Here is a 19,622-nt window from a genome sequence, read left to right on the forward strand (position 1 = left end):
GAAGCATCTTTAAGGTAATAAGTGTCCAATCCCTCTTTGGTAGAGCTGGAGTGGACCAGAGAAGCTGCTGGCTTTAGATGAGCTTATTGACAGCTGTGAACCAACACAAGTGAAGCATATGATGCAAGTGATAGAGCCCCAGTTTCAGCGAGACTTCATCTCCTTGCTCCCTAAAGAGGTAAGGCCATCAGTTGTGCCCCGAATGCTGCTGTCCAAGTATATGACTGCTGCCACCTGTAAGCAGTGTCCTGCTTGTTATGGTCTGACACTTTGACAAACTGCTGTCTGTGGCTTAATGGTGCAGTTGTCACATAAAGTATGCTTATACCCAAAGAACATCTTTCTTCTTCTGTGTAGATAAGGTGAGTCTGTATGAGAGTCACTGAGTTTCTTCCGTTTTTCTCTAGGTTATCTGAAGCCTGACTTTAATTATTTGGGTATGTTTATTATTTATAATGGATGTTTTCAAAATTCTGGATTCATTAAGCAGCAGTACTATTTTTGTTCTTATTTTGTCACTTATTTTTCTCACATTCCTTCAAGACCAGTAGTTTCTGACTGTTGTATTTATCTGGTCCCTTGAATTACTTATTAATTTTTTATTTATTTATTTTCTTAAAGTGCATTGGTGTTTTGCCTGCATGTCTGTCTGTGTAAGGGTATCAGATGCCCTGGACCTAGAGTTACAGAGAGTTGTGAGCTGCCATGTGGGTGCTAGAAATTGAACCCAGAGCCTCTGGAAGAGCAGTCAGTGCTCTTAACTGCTAAGCCATCTCTCCATCCCTCTGTAATTATTCTTTAATACATAGAATTTTACCTATATGTTCTTGTCCATTTTTACCAATCGTCCTCCATCTGAGAGGGAGAGATCACATATAAAATGCATTCTTACAGCTCTTCATCACACAACCATAGATAGCTACATAGTTTAAATATAATGCACGTGCTGACATTTTAGACTTCATTGCTTAGTTTTTATCAATAGAGAGGAATGATTTTCATGTTCTATATTTTCTTAGATTACTATACACATGCTGCTAATTAAAAATTACCACAAGTCATACAAATCATCCTGAAACCTCAAATTTGAACAGAAAAAGAATTATGCTTTCTCTTTGCTTAAAGAACCACTTTAAGTTCCTAGTGGTGTTAAAGATAGTCTGAATTATAGTTTTTTCATTAGATTTGAGTAAAATCAATGAAAATAAGCATAACTCTAGGGAAAAGCAAAATTGATAAGCCATCTTTTTCCTGGTTTTTACTCCCCCTGGAATACTTTTTAAAAATGACATTGTTCCACAAAAAAAGTATTTATTCTTGTAAGCTTTTTCTACAACAAAACTCTCTATGAATTTAGGAAAGGAACATGAGATCATCAAGGCATAAAATAGTAGGAAATATTTTTTTGTAAATGAAGTGAATACTTACCATTGATACATTCTACACCCCTGATTCTCTTATAGCTTAGTATTTTCTTATCTCTGAGAGTTAAGTTTTTCTATTTTATTTTGCTTTATTCTTATTTTTATAGATAACTCTTAACATACAAAAACTTCCTGACCTCAAATCAATAGAATTTTGAACTCTTTGTGGGGGTTGTTATGTATGTGAGTGCTATGTGCATGTGTTCAAATGGGTGTACATAAATGCATGCAGACACTTCTGCATACGTGTACCTGTGCAGGTCAGAGGTGTGCTTCCCCAGTTGTTCCCCATGTTATTGTTTTGAGTCATAAGTCATGATCTCCACTGGATCCAGAGCAGTAAGCTTCAGGTAATATTCAGCCAGAGTAGCCAGTGAGTGCCTGTCAGTCCTCCCAAGCACAGGGGACATAACTGCCACTGCCATGCCTGGCTTTTACACCAGTGCTGGGATCCAAAGCCTTATCTTCATGATTGTACACAAAACATTACCAACTGAGCATCACCAAGCCCCAAAATTTGAGAATTTTATAGCATTGAAGAAGTAAGCACAGATTATTAATAAAAGGTAAGCCCCAAAATACTCTCTTGGCTTACATGTTCTTTCAGAGACTGCCAGAGGAAGAAAAGAAGTGAAGTTAGAAGGCGAGCCTGGCTTAGTGCGTCATCTGTGTTTTTGTTTTCATCTACTGGGGAGGGGGGGAGGGGGCTTCTTTATTTGGAAAAAAAATGCTTTATTTCATATGTGGAAGTTAATGGCATAGCTCTAAGCCCTTAGGGAAGTTTCTGTTATTAGAGAGAATGTATTATTTAAAACATTATTACCATATTGGCATAATGTACTGGTATTTTTCCTAATAATTGGTGTGAATAAATCTCAAGCCCTTGTCAACATTGAAGCTAATCTAAGAACTTGAGCACTAGGCTCACACGAGAGACTTGTGATCAGTGATGTTGTTCTCACTGTAAATAAGCACCAATAGAATCACAGGTCATCTAGAATAAAGCCTCAGATCTCTAATACAAGACTTATGAGCATTTTCTTTGCTCTTGAAATACTGCTCTTCCTGATTCACTCAGTCCACCAAAGTACACAGTCCTAGGGAGATGCTCACCCTGTGGAAGGTAGCCTCTTTCTTTCTGTAATTTTTTTGAAGTGTGAGTGTACTGTCCTTATTTCCTTTTCCATAGCTGGCACTCTATGTACTTTCATTCCTGGAACCCAAAGACCTGCTGCAAGCGGCTCAGACTTGTCGGTACTGGAGAATTTTGGCTGAGGACAACCTTCTCTGGAGAGAGAAATGTAAAGAAGAGGGTAAGGTTCAAAAACACATAGAGAATGTGTTTCTACTATGAAGACATAAAGGATGCTGGAAACCAGTCGACAAAATGGCTTTTCCTGAGCAGGGAGAATAAATGGCTGGCTTAGTGGCACCTGCCAGGGAGTCTGTGTGCATTCACTTTCTTGATCCCAACAGCAAAGGAGTCCACCTGATTTAAAGGAAACCACATTCATCAATTAATACCAACTCCTCCCATAAATACTTATTGTCACCTCCTGTGAGCTGAAGATTCATAAATGCTGGGGAGAATGTACTTTTCTGTCTTCTTCCTGACATGCACCTTATATTCTTGAGGCATAGTTTGGTTTGGTTTAACCCCCTTTCTTAGGAAGGGAGTAACTATCCTCTATATTGATCAAAGGGAAGGCCTTCTGTTTTGAGAACAGAATCTAGAAAACGTAATTATTTTGGGAAAAAAACAAAGTTGTTTCTGAGAAGCAAAACAATTGAGGGGAAAAAAATTAGTAGCCACTGTATTGTGTAGATGATCTTCCTTTTGCTACTATGTGACCTCATGGGAGCATTGGTGATTAGTAAGGGCTGGTAAAGACTTGAAGATCTCGGGTGCTTCTTGCTAAGCCTGGTCCTGTTGTCAACCTCTGGCTGCTCTTGGATTAATCAGTTAAATCTTCTTTCTCAAACATCTCCATATGTAAACTAAAAGATTAATCAACTCTGCCTTGCCTTCTTTCTCAGAATCTTTTGTTTCCTCCTTGAGACAGGGTCACTACAGCCCTGACTGCCTAGGAAATCACAAAGTAGACCAGGCTGGCCTTGAATTAATGGAGATCTATCTTCCTCTTCCTCCTGAGTGCTGGGATTAAAGATGTGTGCTGCCAGGCCCAGCATCAGAATCATTTTTAAATGTCTTTTTTAACTGTGTTTGCTAAAATGATTCTGAACAGCTTGGTCTGCAAAGCAAGTTCCAGGACTGCGTAGTGACACCCTGCCTCAATATACATACGTGCATACATACATTCCCAAACAACCTGTGTGCATCTGTAGTCATACTACTTGGAGACAGAGGCAGGAGCCCTGAAAGTTGGAGGCCATCTTGGCTTCTAGACCAGTCCCAATTGAAGCATTTTGTTGTGTATGATCCCGTGATACCCTCCCCATCCCTTATTTCTTGTTGCCTACATGCCTTATCTCTGTAAATTTACTACTCTAGGGATCTGTAATAATTTATAATTGCCTTATTCACTTAGCAAAAATGTCTTCAAGTCACATGTCACGGCATGTGTCCACATGTCTTTTGTTAAGGTTGAGCATCATTCCATCATGTGTGTTGCTGCATTTGTGTGTGTTTTTTTTTTTTTTTTTTTTTTTTTGCTTTGGACAGACAATTGGACTGCTTACAACTTTTGGCTAATTGAATAATCTCAATATGCAATTGGGTGTATAGATATCTGTTCACATCTCTCCTTTTAGTTCTTTTTTGAGTATACATGCAGAAGAACTACACCCTGTGTTGCGTTTGGTTCTGAAGAGTCACTGTACTAATTTCCACATGGTACCATTTTACATTCACACAAGCAGTGCACACAGTCCTATCTTTGTATGTCCACAGCAGCGCCCTCTTTGTGAGAAGGAGAAGAGGTAATGAGTACAGAACTGCCATGCCAAATGCACACTCACTGTTGCTAAGAGGAAAAAACAAGAGCTTTATAAAATCTGAATTTTTATTAGTGCTGAAAGGACTCTTGAACTCTTTGATACTTTAGGAATTGATGAACCGTTGCACATCAAGAGAAGAAAAATAATAAAGCCAGGTTTTATACACAGCCCATGGAAGAGCGCATACATCAGACAGCACAGAATTGATACCAACTGGAGGCGAGGAGAACTCAAATCTCCCAAGGTAACTGAACTCTTCACATGCTAACAGAAACCATTAATCAGTAGGAATGCCTGATCTGGCTCTTCTCAGTGTGACTTGATGCCCACCTTCTGTGGAAAGAAAGCTTGCTGTATTTTAAAATTAGTTCATAGTGTAACTATCAGTGTTCTTTTATTTCAAGTTTCTTTAATCTGATAATTTTATTGACATCAAAGATGAGTTGATCCAGGCATGGTGGCTCATGCTTGTACTCAAGAAGTACTCAATTCCTGTACACAAAAAGCTGAGACAGGAGGACAGCTGTGAGTTTAAGGCCAACCTGGGCAACATTACTGAGTTCTAGGCCAACCTATGATATGGTGTGAGACCTTATCTCAAAGAAGTCTCTCCTGAAAAATATGAGTTGGGCACTCTGTGTGATATTGTTATTATTAGAAATATCAGTTTTGGTTTTTTGTGACTTTTTCTGTGCTTTGTTTTTTTATAATTTGAAGCAGAAGTCTCATTTTCTGTCTTATATTATTATTTCACATCTATAAGTGATAGAAATCCTCAATTCATATATTTTTATAACAAAAATATTAATCAATTTATGGCACCATGTACTAGCATAGTTTTTAGTTTGAAAAAACTTATTTGTTATTCCTGTTTCTAGGTGCTTTTTTTTTTTTGCAGTGCTAAAAGTTGAACCCAGAGCCCTGTCCACTTCTACCTCTTGTTCTTCTGGTTTTAATTTTGAGCTGAGGTTTGCCTAGGTTATCCAGGCTGGCCTGGAGCTCACTTGGTAGCCCAGGATGTGCTGTATATTTTATATAAATTTCATTCTAAAAATAGACTACTGTTCTGACACACAGTTCATTCTTGCTTTCACTGGGGTTGTGCGTGCGTGCGTGTGTGTGTGTGTGTGTGTGTGTGTGTGTGTCCTTGCATATGCCCTCGCGCGCGCACACACACACACACACACACACACACACACACACACACACACACACACAGGCCTGACAGTGTTCCTGTCGCCACACTCTGTCTGCCTTACTTGAGACAGAGTATCTCACTGATCCTGGAGCTAGGCTGGCAACCATAAGCTCCGGCGGTTCTCCTTGAGTTACAGGCCTGTATGTGACTGCCCAGTTTTTATGTGGGTTCTGGGGATTTGGCTCCAGGTCCTGTATATCTGAGCCATCTCTGCAACATTTTCACTGTGATGTAATAACATACATGTGATATGTACATTTTTCTTGTAGGTGCTGAAAGGGCATGATGATCATGTGATCACATGCTTACAGTTTTGTGGTAACCGCATAGTTAGTGGTTCTGATGACAACACTTTAAAAGTTTGGTCAGCAGTCACGGGCAAAGTAAGTTCACTTCTTTCCATACTTCCATGAGTCACCATTTTGTGTGTGCAGTCACAGTAAAGTGCGTGTTGGATCCTCAGCTGTACTGTTAACAACAAATGTCTGGCTGTCTTTAGAAATGTGGTCCTTCTTCCTGTGTTTATGTCCCTTTGGCATGGTGGCAGTGGTAGTTCCTTCATTTAAGTAGTTTGTTGTCTTTATCACTTAAATAATGTAAGATTTCTCAGATGTCTCTTCTCTGACCTTACTTCTCACCTTGCCCATCATAGCTCCCTAATGTCTTCCAAAATATGACTGGGTGATTTGTAATTTTCCTTATAGACTGCTTTGTTGCTGAGCTATCTATAATTTAGAAGTCAAGTAAATCCTGTTTAATCTAAAGTTGTCTCAGACTTAAATGGTAAGGAAATGAAGCAGGGGAAATTTTAAATATTGGGTTGAAGAGCCAAGCAGTAGCTTTATTTCACATAGCATTCTTTAATGAGTCTCTAGTGAATAATTGACTTTATCTGTCCAAAGGATAATTATTTTATGAATTAAGTAATCAACCATTTAAAAGGTAACAGAAGAAAGTATGAGAAAAATCTTTGGTTTTTTAAAAAAATATCTTTTGCTCTGTTGTTCCTTGGACAAGACTCTTATAAATACTCAAAGCAGATGTTGAAATCTTCAAAACAGCTACACGTTTCCAGGATATGGTATTAGTTTTGGACTTATCTCAGAGTCTCTATGTCTGTCTTTACATGTCTAGAGTAGGATGGCCAGCCCCTAACTGCCGCCTTCAGGCAGATGGATGGACTGTGGTATGTGGCCACACCCAACTCTCTTGGCATTCTTGCCTTAGTTCTCCATGGGAGACACCCTTTTGCAATTTTAATGTTATTTAATCATAGTGGCCAGGCTAGAGCTATTGAATTTGCTTGCTAATTATTATGTTTGCTTTCTGTCATGTCTTATGCTTTGTATCATATGATTCTTTTTACATTTTTTAGTTAATTTTATTATTTTATGTATGTGTTTACCTATATGTATGTATATATGCCTGAATGTGAGTGTGTGTGTGTGTGTATGTGTATCTGTGTGCCACATGCATGTCAGGTGCCCTCGGAGACCAGAAGAGGGCATCGGATTCCCTGGCACTGGAGTATAGGTGGTTATTAGGTGCTGGGAATCAAACCCAGGTCCCTGAAAGAGCAGCTGGTGCTCTTAACCACTGAACCATTTTTCCAGCCCTGTCATGTTAATCTGTTTCATATCATGTTCCTTTGTCTATACTTGTTCCTCAGTTGTGTTTGTGTGCATAAGCATATACTAGTGCTACAAAATAAACAATTTGGTAATAATGGTGTCATGTAGCATTGATGTGCAGAATGCTTTCCTGGTGATCTAATAAAGTTGAATATGTAAGATTTATTCCAGATTTTAATGTTAGTATGTTTTTGACTTGCTTTCATTTCTACCTAAAATTAATCACCTGAAGTGTTTTTTCAGTGTCTAAGAACATTAGTGGGACACACAGGTGGAGTATGGTCATCACAGATGAGAGACAATATCATCATTAGTGGATCCACTGACCGGACACTCAAAGTATGGAATGCTGAGACTGGAGAGTGTATACATACTTTATATGGGCACACTTCTACTGTACGTTGTATGCATCTCCATGAAAAAAGGTAAAGGAAATCCCATTATGATGGGAACTTTTCACTTCTGTTACTTGTGAATTTGAGATTCATATAGTGCTAATGAGCTCCTAAAGTAGACATAGTGATTACAGTGCAGTGTTCCTTAGTTAGTAAAATCAGGTTATATCGGCTTAAAATTAGAAGATTGCTTTAACATTTCCTTCTTCATTTGGTGATACTATAGCCTCTTTCTCTTGATGCTGTGCTCTCAAATTCCTTTTGTTGTTCATTTGATGACTCATCCATCATCTTCAAAACAAAAAATAATTTTCTTTCCTGACAATCATATTATGCTATGCAAGAGCAACAAATGCAATCACTGCGACTTTAGCCTCTGAGTCCTTGAGTGACCCCCCTCCTCCCCCCATGCCGCCATTCTATCACATCCAGGGCTTTAACTTATTTTCACATTACCTGCCATCTGGACTGTGCAGAGATCTCAGGTGTGGTCTTGACTTTTCCATGGCCGACAGCGAGCTCTGGTATTAGGATAGCATTGCTGCCCCACTGCTGCAAACCAAATGAAGAGAGACCCTTCAATCCCGTTTTCAGAGCTGTTTCAGCCAAGCCTGGCTGCTTGTCCATTCTTTGCCAGTGCCTCTGCCTGGTGCTTCTTGTCTTACCTGCAGTGTCCTCCTGCCACAACCATGTCCTGTTAGCACATCTTCATTGTACCCAGCTGAAAAATTGTGTTTTCTACTTCATTTGTCAAAAAACTGTTGTTTTGTCCTCATGTGATAACATGCTGCTAGTCTTTGAATGGGGAAGATAGAGACAGGAGGGTCCTTGAACTCACAGCTTTTAGAGGAAAGTTTTCCTCTAAAACAGTGTATCTTAGAAGAACCCTTACAGTGGATCCACACACACAGCAGCCATGATCTGTAACTCTGTCCATGGTGTTTTATCTATTAAGAACTGTTTGGGTAAGTAGGCTGTCCCCTACAGGTGTGATATGAACAGAGGGACTCCTTTTTACTTTCACTTTGAACCTGCTTTGCACAGTGTGTTGTGTGATTAAAATTTAAGGGATGAGTTTCAAGAGACCTTGCATTTCCATTTTGGTTGCACTCATTTTCCCATGCTTCATCATTCCACTCTTTTCAAATGTGGAGACTGACTTATCTCTTGGGAATACGACATAAAGGTGCCTGGTTAGCAATCCAGAGGTAACTGCATGGTTGTATCACTCTGGTTTTTAGGCAAGTATAGTTCTGTAACATTGAGCCCATTTCTGAAGGCATTTCTGTTAACTTCTATAGGAGTATCTTTAAAGATCTGCATCAGCGTGTGTCTGAAACTGACTTTCCCTGCATAGCAGTATAAGGAAACAGCCCTAGTTTTCTGAGTCCCAATTAAAATTTAAAGTTATTTTTGAAAAACAATCATATTGAAAAGATTACATTCTCAAATAGGTAATAGGAGTTCATAACTGAAATGGAATGGAATGACAAAGATCATAAAGAAGGTTTTGGATTGTTCTAAGTTAGTACTACCTAATTCTGTGTAGAGGGTTGAGCTGCATGTGCCACGCTACCATTTCACTTCTAATCAAGATAAGTTGTGTGTATGGAGAGCGGCTTGCTTCTTGAATATGGTGTAGTTTCCAAACTGTACCATGGAACCAAGGTCCATAAGTCATGAGGAACCAACCAGATGAACTTCTAGTCTTCCTCACTTCCCAGGCAGAGTAACTGGAATTAATATCTGAAGGCATTAGGTGTCTTGTTAAAGTGTTTCTGTTCTGTTTAAGAAGAGAACTTTCTTATCGGCTAGCTCTGTCTTAAGTATTAACCCATTTCTGTTGATCTATGTATTTCTCTTACCGGGGAGCCGGCCCGCATAATACTTTCTCCCGACTCTCCATCTTGGCTCCTCTTTCCTCCTTGTCTCCTAGTCCCTCCTATCTTCCTTTCCTATTGGCCAACAGTGCTTTATTCATTAACCAATATGAGAAACATATATACAGAATGACATCTCCCATCAGTTTTTTACCTGTTGTGTGCATGCATGCTCTTTGGAATTCTAATAGCTTGTTTTCTGTTCCCTCTCTGCAGAGTTGTTAGCGGTTCTCGAGATGCCACTCTTAGGGTTTGGGATATTGAGACCGGCCAGTGTTTACATGTCTTGATGGGTCATGTAGCAGCAGTCCGCTGTGTTCAATATGATGGCAGGAGGGTTGTTAGTGGAGCATATGATTTTATGGTGAAGGTGTGGGATCCAGAGACTGAGACCTGTCTCCACACGTTGCAGGGACACACTAATAGAGTCTATTCATTACAGGTAAGAAGCAAGAGGCTGTCTCACCCACCCCCACCCTTAGATGCTCTGGTGATGATTCATAAGATTGTTCTCCTCAGCTAGTTACTGTCAAGTTGCTGTTTATATATACCTTAAAGTTACCATGAAGAAAACAGTAAATTTCAAAATCATTTAGCTGATTTAATGGTTTCAATTTTTCTGATCTGCTTTCTTTCTAAAATGCAAATATTTGTCTTAAAACCTGATACATCAGGGCTGTAAATTTTGCCACATTAATTAATAGATAATCTCATAGGAGAATAACTTGGATTTTAATAAACTCCTTAGCTGAGGATTAATTTGGCCAAAAGCTGCCCCTTCGCCTTAATAGCTAAAAGTTGATGGGCCATGTAATTGTGATTCCATCCCCATTTAAAGTGGCCGAGGAGCCTTTCTGCAGCAAGCTACATACTTGCCCAGGGCCATTGACTTGGAGCCATAGAAAGGTGAATTTGACTAATTTAGATTTGACTAAGTTTAGATTTGAACTTGATATTTATTAATAGATTATAATGTTTCAAGATCTTCAGTAACTAGATGTTAAGCGTGGGTCGCATTTATTTCTGGAAATGCAGCATTTTCCATTTTTAAAAACTTCCTGTTACATAATTTCCTTCCCAGTTACTTGCCTGTTAGTGATCAGCCAAATAGAACAGAATCCCAGTGCTGACATTGCTGTTCTTGGGGCATTTGATTCTTACTTAACTGATGGTACTGCCCAAGTAATAAAATATTGATATATGATAAAGATGTTGATTACTTTAGAAAAGATGATGGCTTCCAAGAGGAGGGGATTGGCTGCCACTGTTGTTGCTACTTGTGTGCTTAGAACCATAGAGAACGATCTCAGAATATATAGTCAGGTATTATATATACCCCCTGGGGATTGGTAGATGTTTATTGGCTTTCAGTGTCCTTGGGAAGCTGGAGAGACTACATAGCTTACTTTTAATTACTAAAATGTCTCCTCTTCTAATTCCTGATGTAATTATCTTTTGCTAATTTCCTAAATAGCAATAAGTTCTTGTAAACAACTTCATTCATTTTACAAACAATTTTTAATGAAATTTACTTTTAAGCATCACAAAAGTTATCTATGACCCTTCCCATGCCTTCAGTGCTAATAGGCATGGCTTTTTTCTCAAGCTCTGGCTTGAGCTTACTGTAGGTAAGTCAGACTCAGCTTTCTTGCTGAATACATGGGATATAGCTTCCAGCTGGAACCAGGTGATCTGAAAGGAATGCTGTCCTTTCTCTTCGGTTCTTCTTTTTCTTTTTGAAGTTGTTTCTTCCTCTTTTTGAACTATTGGGTAGTTTCATTCAGTTTCCTCTTTTTTGTTTTTAATTCTAAGAGAATTTATGAAAATATTTTGGAGACATGATCACAGGTTGGCATAGTGGCGTGCACATCAGCTTGCTTACCTTTGAGTTTATCCCAATGCACTCTTTGTTCTGGCCTTACATGTTGTTGCAGCCCCCTCCCCATTGTGAGTAAGGTCTACCAGCTGATAAGAAAGGAATCCACGTTTCTTTTCTAATGCACTGTGTCTGTTGTAGTTTGATGGCATCCATGTGGTGAGTGGATCTCTGGATACATCAATTCGAGTCTGGGATGTGGAGACAGGGAATTGTATTCACACGTTAACAGGACACCAGTCGTTAACAAGTGGAATGGAACTCAAAGACAATATTCTTGTCTCTGGGAATGCAGATTCTACAGTTAAAATCTGGGATATCAAAACAGGACAGTGTTTACAAACATTGCAAGGTAAATATTAGTCTTTCTTCAGCCGTGTTCTTTCAAAATGCCATTGCTATTCAAGAGAGAACCTGTGTAGAGCAGAGATTTAACCTCATGCAGAGTACTTACTCCTGATGACTTTATGAATGTTTGGCTTTCAAAACTAGGCCACCTTGAAAAATGGTTTTCAATTGTATCTTTAATGTGAAAATTCTTACTCATTTCCTGCATGTTCAGTTGACTCTATTTAATCTTAACCATGAGAAGAAAGACTTGGCTGTCTCATAGAAGCAATACTTTTTTTTTTTTTTTTTTTTTTTTTTTTGACTGATCATTATATTTTGAATTGAAGCATCTCTGATATGAAATTACCTTGGCCTCCACTTAGCCATCTGCCTCATTGGGATGGGAAGGATTAATAGTTCCCTCTGAGATAAAGAGACTGTGGGAGAGGCACAGCACCATTGGGTTCTTCATGATTCACTTTTTGATTCTTAAATGCAGCCCTTAGAAGGTTTGTTTTGTTTGTTCTTAGTGGGGGCATCATGTAGTGGCCTTTGTCCGTGAATTTTGACCGTCCCTGAGAATTTGGGGACAGTGGAAGTTCAGTTTTCTTCTTTGACTGGTCAGTTCACAGTGGTAGAGTGACAGATCTATCAGATCCATTTTCCCAGCAGTAGAATGTGTGAAGCTGTCCTTCATAGAGAACAAAACGTGTGTCTGGTGGCTCACCAGGCTCACAGGGAGGCAGACTTTGAGGACTGGTGCTTCACTTACAAGTAGCTACCAGAGTTTTATTTTTTCTTTCTTTTTCTTTTCTTTTTTTTATACATCCAAGCTGGTCTTAAACTACAACAAAGTTTCTAAAGGTGCAACTCTTTAAATGTTAAATTTCTTGTATGTTCTAACTAGAAGATGACAAGTCCTGTACACAAGCCCCTTACCATGGTTTCTAACTAGTAATTAAGTCCCTGTGCTTTTTGCCTAGGTCCCAACAAGCATCAGAGTGCTGTGACCTGTTTACAGTTCAACAAGAACTTTGTAATTACCAGCTCAGATGATGGAACTGTAAAACTCTGGGACTTGAAAACGGGTGAATTCATTCGAAACCTAGTCACATTGGAGAGCGGGGGAAGTGGGGGGGTTGTGTGGCGGATCAGAGCCTCTAACACCAAGCTGGTGTGTGCGGTTGGGAGTCGGAATGGGACTGAAGAAACCAAGCTGTTGGTGCTGGACTTCGATGTGGACATGAAATGAAGAGCAAACAAGATGAATTTTGTCCAACTGTGTAGACAATATACTCCCTGACCTTCCCCCTGCTCAAAAATAAAAATTGAAAAGAAAAAAAAAAAAAAAACACAGAAAAGAAAAAAAAAAAAAGAAAAAAAAGAGAAAAAAGAAAAGGAAAAAAATCCCTTGTACTCAGTGGTGCAGGAAGTTGGCTTGGGGCAACAGATCGAAAAGACCTACAGACTAAGAAGGTAAGAAGGATCGAGGAAGAGACAAGAAACCGCAACTGACAGGAGGCGCAGCTGTCACATCACCTAAAGGCTTCACTTCTGACTGAGGGGCAGCTTTGCGAAAGGAGACTTTCTAAATCCAACCAGGTGCAATTCTTTTTTATTTTTCTTCTCCAGTGGTCATTGGGCAGAGCTACACCAAGACATTTTGACCGTCACCTAGAAAGGAGTGGCAATAATATCCAAACACTTGTTGGTTGATCTTCTAATCAGAGAGCATCTGTAACAAAAAGTCATTTTTCTGAAGTGGAAAAGCTTAAAGAAATTACTGTGAATTGTTTTTGTACAGTTATCATGAAGCTTTCTTTTTCTTTTTCTTTTTTTTTTCTTTTTTTGCCAGCCATTGCCAATGTCAATCAATCACAGTATTAGCCTCTGTTAATCTATTTACTGTTGCTTCCATATACACTCTTCAATGCATATGTTGCTCAAAGGTGGCAAGTTGTCCTGGGTTCTGTGAGTCCTGAGATGGATTTAATTCTTGATGCTGGTGCTAGAAGTAGGTCTTCAAGTAGGGGATCGTTGTCCCACCCCTGTACTGTACTCCCAGTGGCCAAACTTATTTATGCTGCTAAATGAAAGAAAGAAAAAGCAAATTATTTTTTTTTTTTATTTTTTTCTGCTGTGACGTTTTAGTCCCAGACTGAATTCCAAATTTGCTCTAGTTTGGTTACAGAAAAAAAGACTTTTTGCCACTGAAACTTGAGCCATCTGTGCCTCTAAGAGGCTGAGAATGGAAAAGTTTCAGATAATAAAGAGTGAAGTTTGCCTGCAAATAAAGAATTGAGAGTGTGTGCAAAGCTTATTTTCTTTTATCTGGGCAAAAATTAAAACACATTCCTTGGGACAGAGCCTGAGGTGTCTGTTCTGTGGAGAAACTTCTTTTTGAGGGCTGTGGTGAATGGATGAACGTACATAGTAAAACTGACAAGATATTTTAAAGATATATATAAAATACAGAATAAAAGGAAGTTGCTGGTCAGTCGTAGCATCTTACAGTATTTGGGAAAACAACTGTTACAGTTTCATTGCTCTGAGTAACTGACGTGAGAGGAACATTCGCTCTGTAGTGACGGTGTCACCCTCAAACCAGCGCGATGCACAGGAGTCAGGTGGTCCGCCTCATTCACCAGGAGCCGTAACTCAAGCTGAACTGTGAAAGTGGTTAACACTGTATCCTAGGCAGTCTTTTCTTTTCCTCCTCCTGTTTATTTTTTGTTTGTTTTATTTATAGTCTGATTTAAAACAATCAGATTCAAGTTGGTTAATTTTAGTTATGTAACAACCTGACATGATGGAGGAAAACAACCTTTAAAGGGATTGTGTCTATGGTTTGATTCACTTAGAAATTTTATTTTCTTATAACTTAAGTGCAATAAAATGTGTTTTTTCATGTTATTACGCCTGTTTCTTCCACTTAGATAATACTGTTTCGTTATAGAGTGTTTGTGTCTAGTATTTTAAATAGTCGGGTTTTGGTGTCTTAGCATCCCCTCCCCTGTAGCATAGGAATCAATGCTTCCAAGCTCACCCATGGGCGAGGCACTGTGGAAGTCACCTGAAGGAAGGAGTGGCAAGGACACCACTGCACTGTACTTACCCCCGTGTTTGCATTTGGTCTATAAACATGGCACCTAGTGTCTTCAACACCTCAAAGGTGGACCTGAGAGGGGCAGCTCAAGCTGTTCAGGTGGTGCCCCAGAGTGACCAGTGTAATGGCAGCATCCAACCCCTGTTTTCCAAAGCAAATCCCAGTGCCGCCTTTGATGAAATTCTAGCAAACTAAAACAAGGTTTGGGAGGGAAATTCAGTGTGTGTGTGAGTGGGTGGGTGTGCGGGTGAGAGCTTACATGTTCCTTTGCCATTACAGAGTCTGAAACGACATATATCTCTAATAATCTCAACTATCCAGGCCATAAGAAACAAGTCTCAAGTAAACACGGAGTCCTTCCTTGTAGACAAGACTCTCTCTCTTCACAGAGCCCCACTACTCAAAGGCTGAGTCATATCACAGGAGTAGGCCCAGGAGTCTGTTGAACATGACTTTTACCCTGGAGAGGCACTGGCTAACACACTGTTTTGGAAGCTCTTTGGTTTACTCAGCCTCAGCAAACCACAGGATAAGAACAATAGGGAAAGTAACAGTGGAGATTCTAGTGTTACATGACAAAAAGCAATACATATTGTAGACTTTTGTGCTATAAGTGCAGCTCTTGAGAAGACTAGGCCTCAGCCCAGAGCTATGCCTGCTGCTGACATTAGTGATGTTAGTCAACAAAAATTAAATGGCTGATACAGTTCTTGGAAACTGATGTTTTCAAAGGATTACCTAAATGAGGCTACACTGTGGTATAATTGAAGAAAACACCCACCTTTAAAGCATTGACAGAAGATAAGGGCTCACTGATTTGTTGCAGATAATCAGGCATCCCATTTCTAACGTCAGTTACCAGATCTTTGACGGTTCAACCTCATCTGTCCTCACATTTTACAATTTGGAAGATCTAAGGGTAATATGAGGATGTTACAAAGTACAGTAGGTCTTCAGCTCCTGAGGGTGATGGGAGAATATTACAGTAGGTCTTTAGCTCCTAAGGGTGATGTGAGGATATTACAAGGCAGTAGGTCTTCCGCAGCAGGTAAAACTCAGTGAAATATAGCTACTGTTAAATGTTCACTAGGCTACCAAGGTGGACTAATACACAGGCTTGGTGCTCTGAGGTCTGACCCCAGGACTCATGACAGGAGAGCACCAACTCCTAAAAGGTGATCTTTGACTAACACGTGCGCCATGTCATAAATGCTATACCTGCCCCCATCGTACACACAAAGAAATACAGTTTTTTAAGATAGCAGAACCAGATCAGCACAGTGTTCTGTATTTGACTGTGGGGGGGGTGGATATTTGCCCAGGCATGAAGGACCTGGGGTCCAGCAGGCCCTTACTGGCCTAAACTGGCTATCTGAGCATGCAGTACAGTAACTTCCCCGAGTTGAGCCAACCTAGGTCTGCCAAGGGAGCCCCTAGCAACAGCTGATGTTCTATGAAACAAGATGACCTGAACCAGTCTCCAGCCACAAGAGACCCTGATGCCAGTGTTGCGCCCCCCCCACCGTGGGTGGAGAATATTTAAGGCTTTCCCCTCCTAAAATAAACTGAGATTGCTACTCCAGCTTGTCTCCCAGACTCTGTGCTGTTGACTCTGCCTACTTGTCCCCTTCCCCAAGGGGAAGTTCAGTGGGACAAAGCAGCATTTGACAACTTTTTTGTGGTTCATCCAGGTATATAATGAAAATGGCATTGATATATATATGTGATACATTGTATTATACTAATTTACATTATGTGAAGTCATATAGATTCTGCCCTCTTATAAAAACGTGAGCACCTAACAATGATTTTGTGTCTGTGTGTCTACTCAGTTGTTAAGTGTTCTAGGAATACATAATTTTTGAGGATGTACCAGCATGCAGAAAGCCCCAGGTCCAATCCTTAGCACTATATAAACCAACTTGTAGTGGAAGCGGGTTTGAGCCAGCCCCTCCTCTACCTTATAATGGATCATGTCTGCACCTGAAACCACAGGTAAAGGGTGTGGCCACCACAAGTTCACTGGCAAAGAAAGATGCTACTACACCAACTATTGTGATTCCTGTCATCCCAACATTGAGGAAGTTGAGACAACAGGATCAAAAGTTCAAGTTTATTTCTAGCAAGTTCTATTTCAGGTTGGGATACTTGAGACCCTGTCCGTATGTATGTATGAATGCATGTATGTATGTATGTATATCTGTTCCTATAAAAGAAAATGTTAGTCCTATTCTAAAAAAATTAAGGAAATCACCACAGTTAAAATCACTGAAGGAATTTGCTGCTTTATGTAACTGCATTTTCATAACTATCATCATAACAAAAACTGATGCTAGGATTACAACACTGAAGTAAGCCCATCGCAGGTACTCAGTGGATGCTGTTGAATGTGGCTAAGGGCATCGTGGACTAGGTGGAGTATGATCTTACTGAAATTGTTCATAATTCTGACTGGGAAGCACCTGACAGATTGAGTTGCCTCAGCTCTTTCATTAACCAGCAACAGTTCATGCCTACCAAAGGGCTACATGACTGTCCCAACCTATTCGTTTAATTTCAAAACACAGCAATTGGCATCTGATTATTTGTATCAGCAATTGTGGGCCATTTTCTCAGTCCTCCAGCTAGTTTGTCATTTACTTGAGTGGATCAAGGAAGGATACAAACAGTAATATAAGTCTTGGAGCCTGTCTCCAGCGGATACGGAGTTGCAGGCAGCTCCCCAGTCATGCCATGCTTTTCTAGACCCTTGTCCCTCCCTCGTCTCGTGAAATAGGGGTTCTTGCCTTGCTGCCTTGCCCCTGGGACTGGTGGGAAGCCCTGCTGCTTGCTTAGCAGGGACAGATGCCACTGCACCCCCACCCTCTGGTCCATTTGTGTGGAAGGTGAAAATGTTGGGAAGTCTTTCTCAGGCAATATTTCCCCTCAGACAGCTTCATTCCTTCCCCTTCTGTTAGTCAAGCCTCATCCCCAGTGAAGATCCAGACTGCTGCCTGTGTTCTCTCAAGCTCACCAGCCAATGGAGGCTCTAACCTGCCACACCTTAGAGCAACGCAGCAGAGCGTCCTGTTCTGCAGCTGTGCTGTAACTCTAAGGGCCAAGTGTTTCTGTGTTGCCACAACATGAATGAATTGGGATATAGGCTTTTGAGGCAGGTTTGTTGCACCTTGAAGATTATGTATACAAGCACCTTTACATATGCAAAGACTACTGGGAACAAGAGTTTCTTCTGTATTTATATCCTATCACTTCCCCTTGTTCCTTTTCCTTCTTCACCACCCAAGAAAAAAAGAAAAAACTGGTCTTCATGGCTCCTGCATGTGATCCCAGCACTCAGGAGATAGGAAGATCAGGGAATCAGGCGCCTGTGGCCTGCCTCAAAAGGCCAAGCCTAAAAAGAGCTTGCTGACCAAGCAGACCACCCCCCCCCCCATGTCTTCTGCAGTGGATCACTGACCACTGGATCTGAGAGGTACAAGCTGTGTGTGTTCATACAGTGTTGCTGAACTCCTGCATTAAGTAACATGGCAATTTGAAAAGCCCGTGCATAATTTTCCTTTTGGCACTTCCTACCTCCCACAAGCTAGATACTGTTAGGTCCACAGTGCTGCACACAGCTATTTTGAGTCACTGCTTTGAACTGTAAGCAAACATAGCATGATCTGGCATTGTAACTAGCCAGCACATCTTACTAGCCATTTAATGCTAGTGGAGTCCAAATGACTGAAGTTCCTGCCAACTGCCACCTCTTTCCAGGTGGATGAAGCAAAACAACAGGAAACTACCAAAAGGTCATTTCAAAGGGTCTTCAGGGTAAGGGAAAACATGAACACACACCTTTCCCCAAAGTGTAAGGTAGAAATGGATCTAATGGCGAGGAAGACTCAGTGCTGAAAAAGCCTGGCAACTTTCCAAATTACAATTCAGTATAAAAATAGCAGCATTTCTATTTCAGATCTGACTCTTCTTAGGATCCTGAAGGACAAGGAACTAGTGAGTAGACATTTTGATGGTTCTCTCCTGAACATCTTGTGGCAAAATCTATATCTGCTGTTGTCTTTGGACTTAGTTTCACTTCGGCAGTCATGCTCTGCAAGGAAAAATTACTTTGAAGTGACCCTTGCAAATCAAAAGTTCAACTATAATAGGCCACAAAAACATTACCAATTTACCCCCCTCCATAAAAGAAACAGCAATGGCCTCCTCACTATAAGACTTTAAGATTCACATTGCAGCCATAAGATGCCATTAAAGTAACTGAGAAATGTGAGTCTGTCTGCCGATGCTCTTCCTAGAATAAGGTGATTAGCTTAAATACACCCCGGAAGGATTCTTGTGTGCATAAACATAAGGGTGCAACTGAGAGCACCTGTGGTGGATTGGATTCAGACCTGGGAGAGCTGACGCTTACCAATGTAAAAAGATTTGTCAAAACTGGATCCTAAAATGAGCATTTAGAATAAGAATGATACAACAAAGTTCTGAAGGCCTGAGAATGCAGTTCCCTTCCTTCTGAGATGTCTAGGCATTCGTCAGATATATATATATATATATATATATATATATATATATATATATTAGAAATGCTCATCCTTACAGTATGGATACTACCCACTAGGAGGACTACAACTCCCAGCAACCCCTATCCATCTGGAGTACTACAACTCCCAGTAGCTTATTACCCTTATGTAGCTTCATCAGTTTCAAGGTGAATAGGCCAGTCTCTGAACTTCAGATTCCTCATCTGTAAATGGGGTAATATGAAGACAACATGACACAACGTAGGTCAAATTAGTGTAGTGCCTGACACCTAACAGTCATTAA

The 19,622-nt window shown here is 40.2% G+C and overlaps 1 protein-coding gene across 7 annotated transcripts in view; it reads left to right on the forward strand.

The window, feature by feature from the left end:
* Fbxw7 (F-box and WD repeat domain containing 7) overlaps positions 1 to 14,605 on the forward strand; it is a 159,137-nt gene extending 144,532 nt beyond the window's left edge. For all 7 annotated transcript variants that reach the window (XM_051199292.1, XM_051199293.1, XM_051199290.1 and 4 more), the window contains 8 exons: positions 44 to 178; positions 2,614 to 2,737; positions 4,490 to 4,626; positions 5,850 to 5,963; positions 7,455 to 7,636; positions 9,703 to 9,928; positions 11,504 to 11,714; positions 12,676 to 14,605. In XM_051199292.1, the coding sequence (XP_051055249.1) occupies positions 44 to 178; positions 2,614 to 2,737; positions 4,490 to 4,626; positions 5,850 to 5,963; positions 7,455 to 7,636; positions 9,703 to 9,928; positions 11,504 to 11,714; positions 12,676 to 12,944 (1,398 nt within the window). In that variant the 3' untranslated portion in view covers positions 12,945 to 14,605. The remainder of the gene's footprint in view (positions 1 to 43; positions 179 to 2,613; positions 2,738 to 4,489; positions 4,627 to 5,849; positions 5,964 to 7,454; positions 7,637 to 9,702; positions 9,929 to 11,503; positions 11,715 to 12,675) is intronic.
* Positions 14,606 to 19,622: the final 5,017 nt, after the last annotated feature.

The sequence above is a fragment of the Phodopus roborovskii genome, unplaced genomic scaffold (assembly GCF_943737965.1).
Source record: "Phodopus roborovskii unplaced genomic scaffold, PHOROB, whole genome shotgun sequence".
NCBI lineage: Eukaryota > Metazoa > Chordata > Mammalia > Rodentia > Cricetidae > Phodopus > Phodopus roborovskii.